The sequence below is a fragment of the Lampris incognitus genome, chromosome 13 (assembly GCF_029633865.1).
Source record: "Lampris incognitus isolate fLamInc1 chromosome 13, fLamInc1.hap2, whole genome shotgun sequence".
Lineage (NCBI taxonomy): Eukaryota > Metazoa > Chordata > Actinopteri > Lampriformes > Lampridae > Lampris > Lampris incognitus.
The window spans coordinates 14,823,652-14,845,334 of NC_079223.1; the positions used below are offsets into that span (position 1 = coordinate 14,823,652).

The 21,683-nt window shown below is 42.9% G+C and overlaps 1 protein-coding gene across 1 annotated transcript in view; it reads left to right on the forward strand.

Annotated features, from left to right (window-relative positions):
* The window catches only part of slc24a3 (solute carrier family 24 member 3), a 109,241-nt gene that overhangs the window by 84,435 nt on the left and 3,123 nt on the right, over positions 1 to 21,683 (forward strand). Inside the window, exons 3-15 of the mRNA XM_056291875.1 lie at positions 221 to 297; positions 3,385 to 3,459; positions 3,959 to 4,043; positions 4,303 to 4,406; positions 6,144 to 6,218; positions 9,021 to 9,046; positions 9,227 to 9,280; positions 9,728 to 9,855; positions 12,263 to 12,423; positions 14,744 to 14,987; positions 16,274 to 16,440; positions 16,847 to 16,961; positions 17,446 to 17,558. Of these exons, the coding sequence (XP_056147850.1) occupies positions 221 to 297; positions 3,385 to 3,459; positions 3,959 to 4,043; positions 4,303 to 4,406; positions 6,144 to 6,218; positions 9,021 to 9,046; positions 9,227 to 9,280; positions 9,728 to 9,855; positions 12,263 to 12,423; positions 14,744 to 14,987; positions 16,274 to 16,440; positions 16,847 to 16,961; positions 17,446 to 17,558 (1,424 nt within the window). The remainder of the gene's footprint in view (positions 1 to 220; positions 298 to 3,384; positions 3,460 to 3,958; positions 4,044 to 4,302; positions 4,407 to 6,143; positions 6,219 to 9,020; positions 9,047 to 9,226; positions 9,281 to 9,727; positions 9,856 to 12,262; positions 12,424 to 14,743; positions 14,988 to 16,273; positions 16,441 to 16,846; positions 16,962 to 17,445; positions 17,559 to 21,683) is intronic.

The following is a 21,683-nucleotide window of genomic DNA, read 5'->3' on the forward strand; positions in this document are numbered from 1 at the left end:
TACTTTGTTGTGTTTTTTTTTTTCACGTGTCTGATCATTTTTTAGAGTTCTGGCGTCACCTGGTTTCTGTTGCCCCGTCGACATATCTCTATCTCTGACTCGTTGTTCTCGATGAGACGTTTGTTTGTTTGTTTGTGTGTTTGCTTGTTTGTTTGTTCTTTCATACTGTCCTCCGGGGTTTTCCTTATTCCCTCATTTCCTGTGATCCGTGTCTCCACAGCCATCCACGAGTTCCCCAGAGACTACTTCACCAACCAGGAGCGCGTCGAGGGAGCGGTGGGTCTGCACGTGTTCTGTGTGAGTGTCACTGGTACACACACACACACACACACACACACACACACACACACACACACACACAAAGACACTTCTTAACAGAGAATGAAGAAGCTCGCTGCAACTCGGCAAACAGATGGAGATTTCCAAAATCCAGAAAGGAAGTGTCAGGTTGTGCTGGAAACTTGCGGAGAAATATTTCCATCTACTCTGGTACAGCAGAAACACTCCATCCTGATCTGTCCATCTTTCACACATCCGGCCCTAGAATTCTTCCATCCTCCTCTAAACAGGGGAAGAGAAATGCGATCGCATTTGCTTTTTTGTCTTTGTGACCTAGTTCTTATGGATGAATGAGGTAGGTCTGTTTAGCCTCACGCCCTTTATAGACCGCCGCCACTTAAAAGCTCCTCGCCGACACACTGCATAGACTGGTCCTGCTTGGCTATCTATCAGGCATGACACTTTACAAGAACGATCAATAAGTCAAATGTTTTAATGATCTCCCCCCCCCCTTTTTTTTTTAAATCCATCCAACCATTATCCAAGCCACTTATCCCAACTGGGGGCTGCGGGATGCTGGAGCCTATCCCAGCAGTCACTGGGCAGCAGGCGGGGAGACACCCTGGACAGGCCGCATAAAACATAAATAATAAAATGATAGATTTCGGGATATACAGAGGTAGCTAAAATCAAGCCTCCCTCCATTTTACCTTTTTGTCATCTACTCTTTTTTCTCCCGCCCCCTTTTTTCTCCCCAATTGTATCCGGCCAATTACCCCATTCCAAGTCGTCCCGGTCGCTACTCCATCCACGCCTCCTCCGATACATGTGGAGTCGCCAGCCGCTTCTTTTCACCTGACAGTGAGAAGTTTCACCAGGGGGGCATAGCGCATGGGAGGATCACGCTATTCCCCCCAGTTCCCCCTACCCCCCCAAACAGGCACCCTGACCGACCAGAGGAGGCGCTAGTTCAGCGACCAGGACACATACCCACATCCGGCTTCCCACCCGCAGACATGGCTAATTGTGTCTGTAGGGACGCCCGACCAAGGTGGAGGTAATATGGGGATTCGAACTAGCGATCCCCGTGTTGATAGACAGTGGAATAGACTGCTATGCTACCCGTTACGCTTGTCATCGACGCCTCTTGCTTTGTTTTGGACATGACATGTTGAAGTCTGGACCAAACACCGAGCGACACAGAGACATGGATGGTTTCAACGCCTGGTGGAGTTTTGTGCGTTCCCTTCAGGTTAACCTGTTAACATGTGGGTCTTAAAGCTTACCATGAACTGAACCAGACACTGGTCAAGGCACATTGTATCCCTCACAGATGCAAATCTATGAACATTAACACATACATCGATGACATTTAGCCTGATTTTTTCTTAAACTTAATCAATTAAATTATGTTAACAAAGCATCCATTGCATGTTGTCCGTCTTGGGAGAGAGATCCCTCCTCTGTTGCTCTCCCTGAGGTTTCCTCCTATTTTTTCTCCCTGTTACAGAGTTGTTTTTTTTTTAGGGAGTTGTTCCTTAGACCCTCTCATCAGATAAGGACAGGTTGTTGTATTGCTGTAAAGCCTAAGTAGGCTTTACAGCAATACATTCCAAATTATGAAAATCTGCATCGGATTCAACTTTTTGGGTCTCAATTTTTATTTGTCACTTCTATCATTTATATATATAGTCCCTCCAATTCGATATAACACATACCTGTAGATGTTGTCAGCCATGAGATATAAAGAGAAACACAACAAATATGAAAACGGTTATGTGTTATAAAGGTAAACCTGACCATAAAGACAAGACACATGTATACAAGGAGACAATCTATCCTTAGTATTCATCCTTTATGTACAAGGATCTATCCATCTGTCTGTCTGTCTGTCTGTCTGTCTATCTATCTCCTCCACTTCCTCCTCCAACATCTGGAATCACCTGGCATGTTCGCTTAAATTCTCTTCAACTTCAGATCTGACTTCAATACAATTCAATACCACCAGATGATGAAGAAACCACCATCTCAACATCCCTCCACCCCTCATCCACTGGGTCCACAATTTACTTATCAACAGACCACAGGCTGTAAGAATAGGCACAGTAACACCGTTAACCATCATCACCAATACTGGAGTCCCTCAGGGCTGTGTCCTCGGCCCCTTTTTCTACACTCTCAAACGACTTCATCAGCCCTTCACCACATACTACAAATACTCTGATGATACTGCCATACTGGGACTACTTAATGACAATAACTCCATCACAGCCTATCAACACTCCATTTCTCATTTTACAGTGCCGCACAGACAACTACCTCCAATGTGGACAAGACAAAAAAACTGGTCATTAACACACCAAACACACCCCTCACTGGACTGAACCCCATCTCCATCCATGGCAAGACAGTAGAACAGGTCAACAACTTAAAATATCTTGGACTCACTTTAGACAGGGAACTGATCTTTGATCAACACATCACTGATATCCATAAATGATCTCAGCAGAGACTCCACATCATTCGCAAGCTCAGAGCACTTTCTGTTGCCCCACCTCCTGTTGTTACTTCACAAAAGCATTATCAAATCCATCCTGCTGTACTGTTCCCCCTGTTTCCATACCATGCTGACCATCTCCAGCAAAAACACACTTACCAGGATCACAGGATCACACATGCTGCCTCCAAGATCATCGACTTCCCTACACCCAACCTCTCAGACATGAATGACAGAGCCATCACATGCCTTGCATTCACAATAGTGAAGGACACCAATCGTCACCTCAATCCCCATATGTCACACTACTGCCATCAGGCCACAGATGCAGGACTCTGAAATGGAGGAGAGCTGCTTTGGCAGAAGTTTTGTCCCTTCTGCCATAGCAGCACTAAACAAACTGCCTCGCTGACCTAGCATAGAGCCAACTTTATCTGTGGGTATGAGTGAATGTTATGTGTTTATGAATGTTATGTGTTTATGTATATCTGTATGTATATCTATACATTGTGGTGTGGTTATCTGTATGTTTCTGTACATGTACTGGCCACGAAAACAAATTTCCTGCAGCACAATAAAGACCATCTATCTATCCATCTATCTATCAGGCGGTCTACATGTTCTACGCTCTGGCTTTGGTTTGTGATGACTACTTTGTTCCGTCTCTGGAGAAGATTTGTGAGGTAGGAAAACCTTTGAGCCTCCTTTATTACTGACTTTTTTGTTTTTTCTATTTATTTTATTCTCTAGTCATTCCTTCACTGTGATGTTGCTTTAAGTTCTTCCTTTCTTTCTTTCCTTTTATTTCCTTATGTGTTGCTCTTTTGGTGACCCACAGGTCACTACTGTTTACTTGTGTCGGTCATTCCAGGTTTTTTACTCATTTCATCAAGTTGTTTTTCTTTGGGTTTTCTGACTAAATTTGGGCTCCTACTCCTTTATTGTTATGTTAAACATCTGGCTAAACAAGCAGTAATGTACAATTTACACTGCTGATATTGTTAATGTTGCTGATGTGAGTGGATTATGAACATTTGACACTTTGATTCTATTTTATTTAATGTTTTTCTACATGTATATTCATATTCAGATGTATTGTGTTTTTATGGCTGTGCTGCTAAACAAGTGGCCTCATTGAGGATGTTAAAGTTTATCCATCTATCTATCTATCCCCCTTTTCAGCGTCTTCAGCTCAGTGAGGATGTGGCGGGTGCGACCTTCATGGCCGCCGGTAGTTCGGCTCCTGAGCTGTTCACCTCTGTCATTGGTGAGAATAACATGTGCACACACACACACACATACACCATTGCATCACATTTAATATCTCTTAACTCTATAGCCAACTGTCAACCAAACATGAGTTCACCTCAGTCGGGTAGTCAATGCTCTCAGTATGCTCCTCAGAGTACTGTCAGAAAGGCTTTTAAAAATACCACTTTAAAATCCCCAAAAATAAATTTGACCTTAAAAACTCATCCACATTGCTGACTGTCAGTTCGTCTGTGTGTTCTTCATCGTGGGTGTAGGAGTCTTCATCACTAAAGGTGATGTGGGCGTTGGAACCATCGTTGGCTCTGCTGTCTTCAACATCCTCTGCATCATCGGAGTGTGTGGAATATTCTCTGGACAGGTAGACACAGAGACCCTGTCTCACTTCCACTTGCCTGTCTCTCTCCCTTTCTCTCTCCTCTTCTCTTAGTCCGTCTCCATCTCTCTGTCTGTCTCTCTCTGAGCTTATCTCTTTCTCCGTCTCTCTCATGTCCCTCTCCCTTTCTCATTTTCTCTTTTGCTCTTTTGTCTGATTTATGATGCGCATATTTGATTTGGCAAAGATTTAACGCCGGATGCCCTCCCTGACACAACCTTTCCCATTTATCCGGGCTTGGGACCGGCACTAAGAATGCACTGGCTTATGCATCCTCAGTGGCTAGGTTATCTTATGTAGAAGGCATGATCTGAAAGGGATTGGAGACTGCAAGGTGGTGACAGGGGAGAACGTAGCTAGGCAGCATCGGATGGTGGTCTGTAGGATGACTTTGGAGATCAAGAAGAGGAAGCGAGTGTAGGCAGAGCCAAGGATCAAATGGTGGAAGTTGAAGAAGGAAGACTGTTGTGTGGAGTTCAGGCAGGAGTTAAGACAGGCACTGGGTGGTAGTGAAGAGTTGTCAGATGGCTGGGCAACCACTGCAGAAATAGTGAGGGAGATAGCTAGGAAGGTACTTGGTGTGTCATCAGGACAGAGGAAGGAAGACAAAGAGATTTGATTGTGGAATGAGGAAGTACAGCAAAGCATACAGAGGAAGAGGTTGGCAAAGAAGAAGTGGGATAATCACAGAGATGAAGAAAGTAGACAGGAGTACAAGGAGATGCAGTGTAAAGCGAAGAGAGAGGTGGCGAAGGCAAAGGAAAAGGTGTATGGTGAGTTGTATGAGAGTTTAGACACTAAGGAAGGAGAAAAGAACTTGTACTGATTGGCTAGACAGAGGGACCGAGCTGGGAAGGATGTGCAGCAGGTTAGAGCGATCAAGGATAGAGATGGAAATGTGCTGACAGGCGAGGAGAATGTGTTGAGAAGGTGGAAAAAGTACTTTAAAGGGCTGATGAATGAAGAAAATGAGAGCGAGAGAAGGTTGAATGATGTAGGGATAGTTAATCAGGAAGTGCAGTGGATTAGCAAGGAGGATGTGAGGGCAGCTATGAAGAGGATAAAGAATGGAAAGGCCGAAGAGGAGGTTTATGGATGTGGTGAGGGAGGACATGCAGTTGGCTGGTGTGACAGAGGAAGATGCAGAGGACAGGAAGAGATGGAAACAGGCGATCCACTGTGGCGCCCCCTAATGGGAGCAGCCGAAAGTAGTAGTAGCTCTCTACGTATGTCTGTCTCTCTTTTTGATTGTTGTTCTGTCTTTCTCTTTATCTCACCTCTCCCTTTCTTTCAGCATGTCTCTACTTATCTGTCTTGCTCTCTCGCCCCCCCCCCCCCCCCCCAGGTTGGGACCGCGACATTTAAACATGCACCAGTCTGAATTGGAAAATGATATCTGTTCTGTTAGTGTTCACAACCATAATCTCCCGAGGGGGGGGGGGGGGGGAGAAAGACATGTACTTAAAGGAATTTTTCCTGTTTAGATTACAGGTTACATAAGATCCAAACACACGTGTACACGTAGACAGACGCGCACGCACACCATTTAAAACAATCCAGCAGGAGCCATGTGGTCCATCTCATTCGTCTGGTGAGAAACTGACATCAGACATTTTTGTTGACAGAGAAAAAACGGTGATTCAGTCTCCGTCTTCTTTTCCCTCTTTTTTGACTCTCCTTCCTTTTCACCTCTCTCTCTCTCTCCCTCCCTCTCCCCACCAGGCGGTGCGTCTCTCCTGCTGGCCTCTGCTCAGAGACTCGGTCTATTACACCCTGTCCATCTCTGCATTAATAGTGGTAAGGGGTACACTTCGATATGCTGCTTATTCAAATATACAGCGAGACATAAACCCTGTTACCATCCAAGTGTTTTTATGCAAATTTTGTCATTTCTAACAAAACGAAGTTCAGTTGACACAGCAAATATCAAATGAAATCCCCCCAAATTTGCATGCTTGCTTTTGGTGGGTGAACATTTTATTCCATAAAAAGAAACGTGACAAATTGTAATAGGAACGCGTTTGCCCAGTTTGAAACACAATGAAATGTTAATAGGGTTGAATCACGGTTGTCATTTTTTTTTCATCTTCACTGGTCCATCGTTTTATTGGTGTTGAAGTATGGACATATGACGATGGATATGTAAAACTACATGGGAACACACCTTAATTTGCATGATTTATTTGGGAAAACTTAATTATTCATTTGAAATTTATTTGAACGTTGGATGGAAATATGAATATATACAATTAAAGGTAGAACGAGTACGATTTTCCAAAAAATCAATGTATAGACTCATACAAAAACAAACCCTCTGGATCAAGTCAATTTTATTTATATAATCCAACATCACAAATTACAAATTTACCTCAAGGGGCTTTACAGCAACACAACATCCTGTCCTTAGACCCTCGCATCGGATAAGGAACAACTCCCTAAAAAAAACTTTTAACGGAGAAAAAAAAACAGGAAGAAACCTCAGGGAGAGCAACAGAGGAGGGATCTCTCTCCCAAGATGGACAACGTGCGATGGATGTTCCATCCATCCAGTATCTTAACCGCTTATCCTGCTGTCAGGGCGCGGGGATGCTGGAGCCTATTCCTGCAGTCATTGGGCGGCAGGCGGGGGAGACACCCTGGACAGGCCGCCAGGCCATCACAGGACGCAACGGATGTTGTTTTTACACAATACAACATTGAAAGAGAATAACAGAATTATAATGGCATTATAAAATTTACCAAGAATATGATGAGCAGGATGCCTAGCAGTGTCCAGACAACAGCCCAGGACCCAAGCCACATGACCAGCATCACCATGTAAAAATAAATAAATAATTTGTCACACATCTTAGTGAGAGAAGGATATAACATTGAAACAGGCTAACAAAATTATATGGATTTATAAGATATTTAAAAAGAAAATGTGATGAGGGGGATGCCAAGCAGCGTCCAGGTGGCGACCACCATCACCACAGAGACCTAGGAGGAGGACGGACTGCACGTGCACACAAGGGAGACTCACATGACACCATTCACACACAGAAAAAGAGAAGACATCATGCAGAGAGAATGAAGAGATATTTGAGAGAAGAGAACAGTTTGCAATAGTCAATAATCTATGCTCTATAATCTTGTTGGCAGAACAGTGCTTGGTAAATTCATTGAGACAGAAATCATCACGTATGAGCCAGGAAACGTGTGTGGCGGTGTCTGTATCTGCAGAGACCCTGTCCTCTGCCTGGATTTTATACATCCATCCATCACTGTCCAAGCTGCTTATCCCAACCGGGGTCACGGGGATGCTGGAGCCTATCCCAGCAGTCATTGGGTAGCAGGCGGAGAGACACCCTGGACGGGCCACCAGGCCATCACAGGGCCTATACTAGGGTATTTTATTATCTATATTTTAATACTAGTATTTAATATTAACTATTTAATATTTAATTATTATTATATTATGTCATGTAATTAATAATTATTTAATTATTAAATATTATTGTAATACTAGGGACTTCTGGGATAGACTCCAGCATCCCCGCGACCCTGAGAGCAGGATAAGCGGTTCAGATAACGGATGGATGGATGGATTTTGCTGTGTAGGGGAAGTTTCTGGGCGTTAACGTTTAGGCAGTGGGACACTATAAAAATGGCGACCAGGTGCCAGATCGAGATCGCAGGCACGCATCCAAGAGGAAGCTACGACAATGGCGGACACAGCGCTGAAAAGACGTAAACATAGCGAGGCGAAACGCCAAGCGGACAAAGCTCGTTCCAGAACCGGAGTGAATCTGGGGTTGGCGTTCACCCACTGGCGAGCACCGAAGGAGAGGACGGGGATGAAGAGCAACGTGGAGTTGGCCTGTACCCTGGGGTGTCAGGGGCGTGTCCTTCTGGTGACGTTAGCTGGGGGGAGGGGCCAACGTTGAACGTTGCGTTTACAAACCGGAACCGACAAATCCTACTCGTTCTACCTTTAATATCTGTTTGACAGACACGCTTCTCTATCTCCTGATCTGTATAACGCTGCGGTTCTCAAACAACACAACCAACACAAAGCATTTTAAATGCAACCGACAGGCCACCAACCAACTGAGCAACAGAAAAAAAAAAGATCGACTAACGTGTGCGGCGCACACACACGCACAAACACACCCTCAACGAACTACAATCTCTCATCATGACAATAAGTTAGAACGCACACATGTTAATGGGTTTCTGTACTGACAAATACAGTCACACTTCCAACACGATGCTATGATGATATTATTATATAATGTGATGATACTGCTTTATACTGGCCAGATGTTTTAGTGATCTTGCTGATTCAGCTTTACCAGTTTCTCAAAATAAACTGCTCAACAAATTTCCAGATTTGTCTGGTCTACCACCGAGGGGGCCTTTGTGTACTACTGGTGATCCATGTACTGCCATTTGAGAACCACAGTTGTAAGGAAATATGTCACTGTGGTTTAACAGTGGAAATTTTTAAAGTTGTTTCGGGTGCACTAAGGGATAAGATACAGATACAAATGTGTTTTGAAATCTGCATAACTGTTGGTTCATTCAAATTCTCTCTCTCTATCTCAACTCCTGCTGCAGTTCATATATGATGAAAAGGTGGTGTGGTAAGTCTAAGTCTGCCCTGTTCAATTTCTTTGGTATTTTTAAAATTTTTTAACCATGTGCATTTCTTTGAAAATTGGACCATCTATAACATTTAACCCCTCTGTGACAATGTACATATAACCACCACTTGCTTTTAAGAAGTGACATTGTAAATGTGTGTGTGTGTGTGTGTGTTCCAGGTGGGAAGCTCTCACGTTGATTGTGATGTATTTCATCTACATTCTGATCATGAAGTAAGTAAACACGTCATCGAACCCGTGACGTCCGACTCTTGCTCAGTGATGAAGTCCACTGTGTGTAAAATACAATGTAGTTTTAAAGTTGTTGCACAAGACTTGTTTGATAAAATCAGATGGATTGATTCTTGATTGTACCGCATGAGGAAATTTGTTTCTACAATCTGTATGTTAAAATCCAAGTACAGCTACATGCATATTTACATAGATGCTTTCACACATTTTAGACACATAAATCATTGAGATGAATTATGAAATGAATTAAATGAGATTTTCTCAACAGATGTTCTATAATCTTAACCTAGGAGCTAAGAAAGACAATTAGTTGTAGTCGTAATTTGCCTCTGTTAAGTGTCCTATTAAACCACAATAAGAACATTAGAATATACGATATCACACACACACACACTGCTTGCTGACCAGTGTGGGCGGCCTCTGTTTCAGGATGAACTCCCACATTGTTCGCTTTCTGGAAAGGCGGAAGAAGAACTCGTCCAGCTTGAGGAACGGGACGGCCAGTAATGCTGAGCTGGACGAGGGCTGTGATGCCACCGCTGTTCTCCTGAAGAAAGGTTGGATATCGTGCCAGTCTTATCTCGAAAAATCACAGAAACATCTCTGTGTATGGAGTTATTGAGTCGTTCAGTAAAGTTTCATATTGCAGTGTATTTAACCAGAGAATCTCACAGTGTGGAACGCCATCATATAGGCTCGAGCATCCTGTTTGAGCCAGGCACCAGTTGACTGTGAAACCTCAAACATCACAATAACAATACAATAACATATAATAACGATACAAGCTTTACAATCACCAATCAGTCAGCCCTGATAAAAAGGGGGCGGGGCTATTGAAACATAAACTACCAGTTTGTGCTGCTCATCGACCGCTCAGCTGCTGCTCTCAATCCTTCATCCCACCTCCACCTAATTAGACTAGACTTTAAGAATCAGTTGGGGATTATGTGCTGCGTGTTTTGGACAGAAGTCAATTCAAGTCAAATTTTATTTGTGTAGGCCTAAATCAGAGCTCAGTCCCAGAGGTCTTTACAATCACATTACATTATCCATCAGATAAAAATAGAATGTGCAAAGTGCACATTTAGTAAGAATAAGGGCCAAAAATAGTGCTACAAGTCAAATGGCCATTCTGCAACAAAAACTGTGCTCTTGGATGTTTACATTTACTCATTTGACACTTTTATCCAACGTGACTTCCAAGAAAGTCATTTTTTACATTTGAACGCATCCTCTGGAAACCCCTCTTCAGACCAAAACCACTTGTTGAGATTCTTCATGTGGTCCACAGCAGGACCTGACCCGGTCCGATATCTTTCAATGGCTCTGATTTATATCTTACTAATTTAGGCCACATGGTCACTGCCTTGCTGCCTTTTCAGCATTTGTGCCTTGTTTCCCGGAAAAGAGGATGTGTCGTTGAGCAGACTCTAGTCATTCATCTCCGTTTTAACCAAAGACCGATGCTGTATGTTTCACATTTTAAATATTCTAATTTCAACAACAAGATATCATATCTACAGCTTCTCCCTTATCAGACACAAACCCTGGAAAACCTGGAAATGTATAGGCCATTTTTCAGTCAAGGAAAACATTTGGAAAATGATCAAATATCCTGGAAAAGTTTTTGAGGTCATGGAAAATTGTTAAGTTAGGCTATAAAATTGTGTTTTCCCCTGCTGACCTGGCATATTTTCAGCATAATTCTTAGCTGAGATCTTCATGTTTGTCTCCATGTGTTTGTGTGTTGAGATATGACATCAGTGTGTTCTGTCACACAGTCCATTTGGAGACTGTTAAGAATTCCACTGATAGATAATACTGAATAATACACCGATCAGCCAAAACATTAAAACCACTGACAGGTAAGTTAATAACATTGATTATCTCATTACAATGGCACCTGTCAAGGGGTGGGGATATATTAAGCAGCAAGTGAACAGTCAGTTCTTGAAGCTGATGTGTTGGAAGCAGGAAAAATGGGCAAGCGTAAGGATCTGAGCGACTCTGACAAGGGCCAAATTGCGATGGCTAGATGACTGTGTCGGAGCATCTCCAAAACAACAGGATCTGCTGCTAACATCTTGGTGCCAGATACCAGAGGACACCTTCAGAGGTCTTGTGGAGTCCATGCCTTAATGCAGGGGTGTCAAACCCCAGGCCTCGAGGGCCGCAGTGTCTGCAGGTATTTGTTGCAACCATGCACTACACCACCTGATTAAACTAGTTCCTTTCCCTCCTTGATCCAGGAGGTGAGCTAATTAGTTAAATCAGGTGGTGTAGTGCACGGTTGCAACAAATACCTGCAGACACTGCGGCCATTGAGGCCTGGAGTTTGACACCCCTGCCTTAACAGGTCAGAGATGTTTTGGTGGCACGAGGGAGACCTACACAATATTAGGCAGGTGGTTTTAATGTTTTGGGTGATTAGCATAGATATCAAGGTAAAGTCATAGAAAATGTCCTAGAAGTTAGTTTCTCAAAAAGAGTGGGAACTTTGATTAGGCACAGTGGCCCAGTGGTTAGCGTTGTTGCGTCACAGCAAGAAGGTCCTGGGTTCGAACCCTGGGGTTGTCCAACCTTGTCATCCCAGGTCGTCCTCTGTGGGGAGTTTGCATGTTCTCCCCGTGTCTGCAGTGGGTTTTCTCCGGGTGCTCCGGTTTCCTCCCACAGTCCAAAGACATGCATGTTAGGGTTAATACTCCTGTCTGTGCCCCTGACCAAGGCATGGCAAGAAGAACTGGAGTTGGTCCCCAGGCACTGCACGGCAACTGCCCACTGCTCCTAGCTACACAGCTAGGATGGGTTAAATGCAGAGAGGAATTTCCCCATGAGGATTAATAAAGTATATCAAATAAGGTGGCTTTGTGTAAACTTGAGTAGACTTTTAAACATGTATAAAAACATGTGAGCTGTCCTTGCTGAGCTGTTTTGTGTGTGTGTGTGTGTGCGTGCATGTTGCAGCCAACCACCACAGGAAGCAGTCTGTGTTGATGGTGGATGAGTTGCTGTCTGCGTATCCACACCAGCTGTCTTTCTCCGAGGCCGGTATGAGGATCATGATCACCAGCCACTTTTCTCCAAGGACTCGCCTCACCATGGCCTCTCGGATGCTCATCACTGAGGTACACACCTCCGATACCAGGAAAACAAAGATTACTGTGGTTTAGGTTTAGGCTTTGATCGAACTCAACCAAATTAATTGAGTGTCAATAAATACAGATAAGGACAGGGGCGTCCGGGTAGCATAGCGATCTATTCTGTTGCCTACCAACATGGGGATTCGATCCGGCGATCCCCGTGTTACCTCTGGCTTGGTCGGGCGTCCCTACAGACACAATTGGCCGTGTCTGCAGGTGGGAAGCTGGATGTGGGTATGTGTCCTGGTCGCTGCACTAGCGCCTCCTCTGGTCGGTCGGGGCACCTGTTCAGGGGGGGGGGGGAACTGGGGGAAATAGCGTGATCCTCCCATGTGCTATGTCCCCCTGGTGAAACGCCTCACTGTCAGGTGAAAAGAAGCGGCTGGTGACTCCACATGTACCGGAGGAGGCATGTGGTAGTCTGCAGCCCTCCCCTGATTGGCAGAGGGGGTGGAGCAGCAACCGGGATGGCTCAGAATTGTGGGGTAATTGGCCGGATACAATTGGGGAGAAAAGGGGGGGGGATCAAAAATAAATAAATAAACAAACAAACACAGATAAGGATTAGCCAGCTAGCAACACAGCTAATGGTTACCAACAGAACAGGATTCTCCTCCGTTATTCACATCAATCTGGATTTTCAGCGTTATCTCGTATGGATAACATTCCATTAGCAGTCATGATACTAATAAGCAGTCTTGTGTGTGTCTCTGAAACGCCCCCTGCAGTGACATCACATGTATTTGTGCCGTTTGTTTCATGATGCAGTAATACAGTTTCGATAGGGCGTTATAATGGTGCACATATGTTTGCATATTTTATTCTTATTTCGATTTCTTATTTTATCTTCTATTTCTATTTATTTCTACTTTCTTGTTATGTAGTATCTTGTTAGTTTTTCTTCAGTAGATCGTGAGTGTCTGTAATAGGACTCAATTCCCCCTCGGGGATGAATATAGTATTCTGATGATTTACTGTAGCAGCTGTATGTACGTAGTGTTATTATTTGCATTTTCTTTTACAGTGTAGTTTATTTGAATGTAGCCCACCAGAGGCTGCAGCAAAGTCAGGGTTGTAGTTTTCACAGTGCCGCCCCCACCGGCGGCGTTTCAGAGACGGTGTCATAGCTGCTAACGAGGTGTTCTCTCTACCACATGTACGTAGATAATGATGAAAACTGTGATTGTCTCCCTCAAACTGCTGTATTGGTCCATTGATGAAGCTTATATTTTAGGTAGAGCGCTTTGAAGCCCAACTTAAAATGTATGATTTCAAACACCCCACATCAACATAATCTGTCCTCTCTCACAAACCATCACGATAATTTCAACATGAAATACAAATGGCATCCTTTTCATATTATCAATGTGTCACTACTGTACCGTCATCCACTTCAGCCCACCACCCTGTTTAGAGCTGAAATTATTAGTCAATTAATCAATCAATTTATTGAGTGAATAAAATAATTAGTTGTTTTGGTAATTATTAATTGTTGAAGCAAAAATATCATATGTTTGCTTGTTATGGATTCAGATTTGCTTGTCTTTCATCGTTCATGTCATTATAATATCAGTTAAGTTTTTCTGGTTGCCACCCAAACAAACAGTTTTAAGATGTCTCTTTGGGCCATGGGAACATATGATGGGCATCTGTGTTTATTTTTGACATTTTACTGTCTAAATGGTGAATCGATATATGGACAAAATAATCAACATTTATTGATAATGAAAATAACTTAAGTTTCAGCCCTGATGTTGTTCATTGTGGACGATAATGGGCTGTAATAATGACCGTCGGGTAACAGTTTGTGAGGATATTTGCTGTTTAGACTGACCAAATACCCACAGGTTTTGCACTACATGGCCTGGCGGTCTGTCCAGGGTGTCTCCCCACCTGCCGCCCAATGACTGCTGAGATAAGCTCCAGCATCCCCACGACCCTGAGAGCAGGATAAGCCGTTTGGATAATGGATGGATGGATGGACATACATTATACACCAAAACTTCCAGCTTTAAACAACTCTTAATGTTTTCTAAGATATTTAAGTTTAAGGTTCTGTCCATTAACCAAACCGCTTGTCCTGCTCTCAGGGTCGCGGGGATGCTGGAGCCTATCCCAGCAGACATTGGGCGGCAGGTGGGGAAATCCCATGGAAAGGAATGGTCAAACCCTAACCCAATTTAAACTCAATAAGCATTTCCCTCAGAAAATATCAACTTTGCTTGTTAGAACTTCAATTACACTGAACGAACCACATACCCAACAACCCTTGTTTTGTGTGTGTGTGTGTGCGTCCACATCACAGAGACAACGTCTAATCAACAGTCGGACATTCACCAACGGCGACTCTGACGTCCAGTTGAAAGGAGGAAGTAGGCGGAACATAGAGAACGGTCTGGGTGGAGCTGAGCGGGGGGTCAACGGACGGCGGGACTACCGGGAAGCCGGTAATGAGACGGAGAATGAGGACAATGAGAACAACGAGAATGATGAGGAGGAAGAAGAGGGGGATGATGGAGAAGGGCCCTTCGTACCTTTCCAGTGTCCAGGTAACAGGACACTGACACAATATTTTAAAAAAAAATTTTTTGCAAATTTCCTGTTTTTCATATAATTCTCAGGCCTCAACCCTATTGTTTTGTGCTGGATTATTATTATTATTATTTTATTTCATTTTTATTCATTCCATTCTTTTTATTATTCTAAGTGACAATGAGTGATGAAACGGTCACTTAAATGAGTGATGAAACGTTTCTCCCAATAAACGTTGCGTCCAGATGAACTGATTCAACTTTCTAGGGTTTCCTTACCTGGATTATTGAGCAGGCATCAAGACGAAGATGAAACTATTTCAACCGACAGCGGGGGAGATTCCTACGTGTTCACGTGGAGGAGAGTGAAGTTTTAGCACGACACCTGGTCGAGTTGGTTTGCTAACCTGCTAGCATATTCAATGACATTGATTAACTTAGTTTTATCATGAAAATATACGAACAAAGGTGACGCTATCCATTCAGATACGGGTGTCTCAGTTGAAGTGTGAGTTTCGGTTCACTTGTAATTTCAAAAACAACGATGACTGTGAACTGTTGCTGTCAACAATCTCAGCTTATCCGTAGCGTTAGCCACACTGGGTTCCTGTGAAGGCAACAAATGGCCACTGTGGCTGCATTCATTATTCGTCACATCTTAGACTTTGGTTTATCTTTATTGTCTAATCAATTTAAAACCGAATACTTATTCTGAAAACATGTAGAATATTCAACGCATGAAAAAAGGTATTCGGGACAACCCTTGTTCAGACATTTTGCCAGAAACCATGTGACCGGTGAGGCCCGCTGGATCACATTCTCAGCAAGTGGTGTACAAACAACACTAATTAAAGTACTGTGTAATGCATATCCGAAAGCCCACCTTTCAGGCAGTAACAACAGCAACTACAGTTACAGTGGTTAAGTTTAACGTTAGGTAGAGGCCAGTGGTTCGGCTGACTGTCTAATCAGGTGGTGTCTGACAGAATGTCTATGGAGATGCTCTTCTATCGATAAAAAGTGGGGTCCCAACAGCAACCCATAAAGTTATTTTATGAATGCATTACATCTCATTATCATTTATAATTTTGACAAGTTAGTTATTAATCATTAAACTACTGATTACCCTTTAAAGTGCTACCCAGACAGGTTTACACAAGTTCAAACTGTCACGGTGTCTGTTTCAGTGTTTGTGTTTCTTTTGTAATAATAGAAAATGCCTCACTATGATCTGTCTCATCTGTAGTAACGCTTGTCTGTCTGGATGTAGTAATTGTAGTCGTATGGTGTGTTTGTCTGTGCAGCGGGAGTGTGTAACAAACTGAAGTGGCTGCTGGCCTGGCCGCTCTGCCTGCTGCTGTACTTCAGCGTGCCCAACGTGTCGACACCTCGCTGGGAGTCCTGCTTCATGCTCTCCTTCATCTTGTCCACGCTGTGGATCGCTGCCTTCTCCTACATCATGGTCTGGATGGTAAGAGGATGCAGAGAAGGAGGAAAAACTAACAAATAGTAGACAGACTGACAGATGGACTGACAAGCTGCTAAACAGAAATATAGACAAACATCCAGCAGACAGGCAAAAAGACTAATAAATACTACATAGACAGACAGACAGACAGAAATGCAGACTAACAAATATACAAACACAGAGACAGATATATTGATTGATCGACTGATCCAGTCACGATGTGCCAGGACACTTTACTCCCCTGGATGTCCATCCAGAGTATCTGGACCTTCTTTTTGATAGATAGATAGATAGATAGATAGATAGATAGATAGATAGATAGATACTGGCTAATATACCTCTGTAAAGGTTAGGTTTATATATAAATGTGTTTAGTGGCAGGAACAGTAAATGTACTTGTCTCTGTCAGGTGACTGTAATCGGCTTCACGCTCGGCATCCCAGACGTCATCATGGGCATCACCTTCTTGGCAGCTGGCACCAGTGTTCCTGACTGCATGGCCAGCCTCATAGTGGCACGGCAAGGTGAACACACACACGCGCACACACACACAGACACACACAACTGCAAACAAGCCATAGCAGAACCACTGAACCAGGTGACAGAGGAGAAAAGACAATAGAAACAGAGATGAGAAGGAGTTAAAGATTTCCAGCTTGTCATCTCTTTTGTTTGCCCTTCTCCATCCTAGCGTTTTGGGCATTGGTGGGGGGGGGGGGTGGAGATAGCGTGATAGGGTCTCTTCTTCCATCCTTTCATCTGTGTTTATTGTTCTTTTCATCAAATATTGATCAGCTGCTGTCTGTTGGAGGGAGACACCAACTCACTACCGCAGTCTTTTCATCTCTACTTTGTTGTTGTTGATCATGATAATGATGATGGTGAAGGTGACGATGATGCTCGTTTTGTTTATTGTTGTTTTTTTTTACCATCAGAAGAAAACCTCTACTAACTGATCTCTCTCTCTGTATTCCACTGTCTCCCTCTCTCTCTCTCTCTTTGTCATAGGAATGGGAGACATGGCTGTGTCAAACTCTATCGGCAGCAACGTCTTTGACATCTTGGTGGGACTCGGTCTTCCCTGGGCCCTGAACACTCTAGCTATCAACTACGGCTCCTCTGTGAGTAGTTTTCAGTGTCTAAAGCTACAGGTGGGCCATGCTAACTATGCTAACTACTGAAGCAGACTGCGTAAAGATTAGACGCAAAGGTTCCTGGGCTGACATTCTGGGATTTTATTGTTATGCGTCATGCTCGACAGGTTGTTGGAGTAGAAAACACACACTTGACAATGGGGTTGACTGGACATAAAAAACCACAACTTTGTAAGAACACAAGTTAAGGGGTGGTCACACCACACTTTCCTGTTTCATTGGCTTCAATTGAAAGAAATGCAGAGAGCAGGAAAAAAGGTATCCACATCAGTCTGCCAAGAATTTTAGTAGCTTCTGACCGACAGAGGTGCTGACCTTGATGCTGAAAATCAAACATAGCATAATGCATCATTCTGGCAATGTCACACCATCCGGTGTTTTGTCATTTTAAATTGGCAGATTACAAAATTAATTCCCAAAGAGAGGCTGCATGCTTTGCTGTGTCACAGGAAACCAGAGCAATAGTATTAATATCCCATTATTACACTTTAATATTTAATAATAATACATTTATGTATTTTATAATTACGTATTTAGCATTAAATCACATCCAGCTACATCCATATTTGGCACCAGTAATACAATTATTTTAGTTGCATCAGTGGTAATGTGAACAACCCTTAGGGCCACATCCAAAATGGCACCTTAAGCCATGTGGTCATCCTCCAAGTCCATTGCATGAGTATGAAAGTGAGAGTTGGGTCACACTCAAACCTTTCAACATGGAGACGGATCAATTCCATTTTCATTCCCTCAAACCCTTCACCAAAACACCAAGAACAAGATCACATTATAGTAGCATTTATGAATTACATGAATTAATTACAAGATAGTGAGAATCAATAAAGACTGACTTAAAATTAGGCTCTGCTGTCTTAATATTGCAATGTAGCCTGAGATTATTTTTTTTTAAAGTTCCCTATGAAGAATTCAAGCCTTTTCACAGTGAGGTAGGAAGGCTACCACCAGAGGGCGACTCTATCGCTTTGCCTCTATACACCAAGGAATTGTCCCATCCACTCGGATCAGTCACTGCATGAAGCTTTTGGTACAGACCACTGTCCACTACAATACAGGCTTTACCAAATGGTGCATTAAGGGTTTACTGGGGGGCGCTAGTGAGCACCTTTCTGAATCACTGAATGAGAAATGTGACTCCATATGAGCTCACAGTCCTTGCAGATGCGCTCAAATGGAGACCACAAGATTGCTAATGTGGCATTTTGGACAGGGCCTACTACCAGAGAAAATGAACTTGCTGCTAAACAGCTTGTTCATTCCATGACTGTCATGAGAAAAAAATAAAGTGCCAAATGCATAATTGGGTGGAAAATATGCAAAATGGTGGACCATATCCTCTGCAGAGATCTCATGGGGTAGATGCCATGCTCATTTGAACACGACATACTATTTTCAATATCATTTCCTGATTAATAGACAATAGAAGGAGTGAGACTAAATAAAATATACAAAGATGGAGCACAGATATACAGGAATTGGATCGAATAACCTCGGCCAGAAATATAAAAAAAACACAAGTAAAACATGGATCTTCTGCTAACATCAAAACTTCAAAAGACAAACAGAAGAATTACAAATCAAATTAATATGACCGCAGACAACAGTGTCATGGAAAACAAGCTCTCACATAACATCACTTTTTGTATAGTTTTAGTAAAGTAGTATTTTAATAGTATAAACTATCGTATATTTGATAATATATTAGCGTAATTTGTATATTTAATAAAATTTGATATAGTATCAGTAAATGTGTATAGCTTAATAATATCATGGTAGTATTAGTGCAGTATATTAGTGTTAGTATATTAGCAGTATAATAAATTAGTACTGGTGAATTACTATCTGAATAATGGTACAGTATATTATATTAGTATATCTTAATATAAAAGTTAAATAATGATTTTAATAATTTATCAGTATAATCAAAATTTATATGATAATTATGAGTATAACTTATCAGTGTAAAATATTTGCTAAGAGTATTAGCTTATTTTGTTTATCTGCTTCAATCTGGCTACTACATATGAAATTCCATTTGGAAAAAATACATTGGGTTTTTTTCTATTCTATTCTATGGAACAATTCAGCCGCAGTATTAGAAATTGTTAAGGGATGTACGTGCATTGACCATAAGAATTCAGTTTTTCCACAAATCATCCATGGTCCAAAATGTTTTTAAACTCTAGAAGTTATTCCAAGTGAAAGAGGCGCGCGCACGCACACACACACACACACACACACACACACACACACACACACACACAGTAAATGGCTGCAACTGTCTGCTAGGTCAAACACACATTTTGGAATCTGGAACGTGAAGGAATGTGGTGAATGTGGTTTCAGGAATGGTGAGATCCTTATTGCTCCGAGTGTTGACAGCGAGAAGATACTTCATTATTTTCTTTTTTTTTCTTTTTATGGTTTTTTGCCCTCATTTTCTCCCGTTGTATCCGACCAATTACCCCACTGTTCCGAGCCATCCCGACCTCTGCTCCACCGCCTCTGCCATTCTGGGGAGAACTGCAGACTACCACGTGCCTCCTCCGATACATGTGGGGTCGCCAGCCGCTTCCTTTCACCTGACAGCGAGGAGTTTCACCAGGGGGACGTAGCATGAGGGAGGATCACGCTATGCCCTCCACCCCAAACAGGTGCCCCGACCAACCAGAGGAGGCGCTAGTGCAGCGACCAGGACACATACCCACATCTGGCTTCCCACCCGCAGACACGGCCAATTGTATCTGTAGAGACGCCCGACCAAGCTTGAGGTAACGCAGGGATTTGAACCGCCAATTCCCGTGTTGGTAGGCAACGGAATAGACCATCACGCCACCTGGACGCCCCGACTTCATTATTTTCTGAGGCGACTTACATGGACAGTGGGTAACAAGTCCTCATATCGGTTCCCTTGCTTTGGTTTTATTGAGATGCAATAAAAAGCTGTTAAGTCTGAATTGGTTTACTTTTATTCTTGATTTAGTAACAAAATCAAGGTTGAAAAAAAGGGCTGCTAATTTCTGATGGCATGTTAAAGCAGCTGTAGGCAACTTTTCACCACCCCTCCACCAGCATTTCCAAGTATTTTTATTGTGTATGCCACTGTTGCAAAGACAACCCAGTCGTTTTCCATTTATTAGCAGCCTGGCTACTGTCCAAAGCAAGAAACAACCATAAGAATCCCAATTTGAACTAGAAACGCCGATCTCAGTGCTATGGCAGAGTAAAACATCTGGTAGTATTAATAAGTAGGCAAGTTGTGTTACTTACTGATCCAGTAGAAAGAATGCCAACTGAATGTCAGTTTGGGACCCTCTCAAGTCCCGGATGTTGTCTCAAACTCTGTTTCCCCGTTGAGGTCTGTTTCCCCCTTGCCAGTTCGATTCAACACCAGGATGCTTGATTACCCTTAACCTAACCTCAACTTCAACCTAACCCCAAGCTTAACATAACACTTACCCTAACCTAATTGTAACCGATGGTTAACCCGTTTCCATGCGAACACTTTCGTCTGGCTAGGGGGAAACAGATCTCGACTGGGAAACAGAATTCAACACAACACCAGAGTGCGCTCCATCGAGTGAATGCCCGTCCAAGATTCACTCTTGTTTTACCTGTTTCTATCACTCTCCCTCTTCACCTTCTTTGCCTCCTCCATCAACAGGGTTCTTTTTCTCTTGCCGGGTAAAGTTTGCACTGTCACTCCAGTTGTTCCACCGTCTGCCATTTCTGCTACTGGGGAAAATAAAAGTGCTATCCTCCTCCTATTTTGGTTGCACAATGGTTGATGCACTTCCTTTGTGGCGTAAATCGAGCCTTCACTTCCCTCGAGACAGTACCTGGTGGCTGACAGAATTTGGTTTCCTATAACCCTGAAAGTGAGGCTTATAGGGAACCAAACTAAACGCCGATGGTGTCATTATTCTATAGCCATTACACTGTGCAATCAACATTTATGTCACAATAAGTTAAAGTAAAAAAGTTGTCTACTGCCGCTTTAAATTGGCAGACTAAAATATACTATTTCTGTAAGTGTGCACACCGCTTAAAACTTATTGTGGAAGTAAAAAA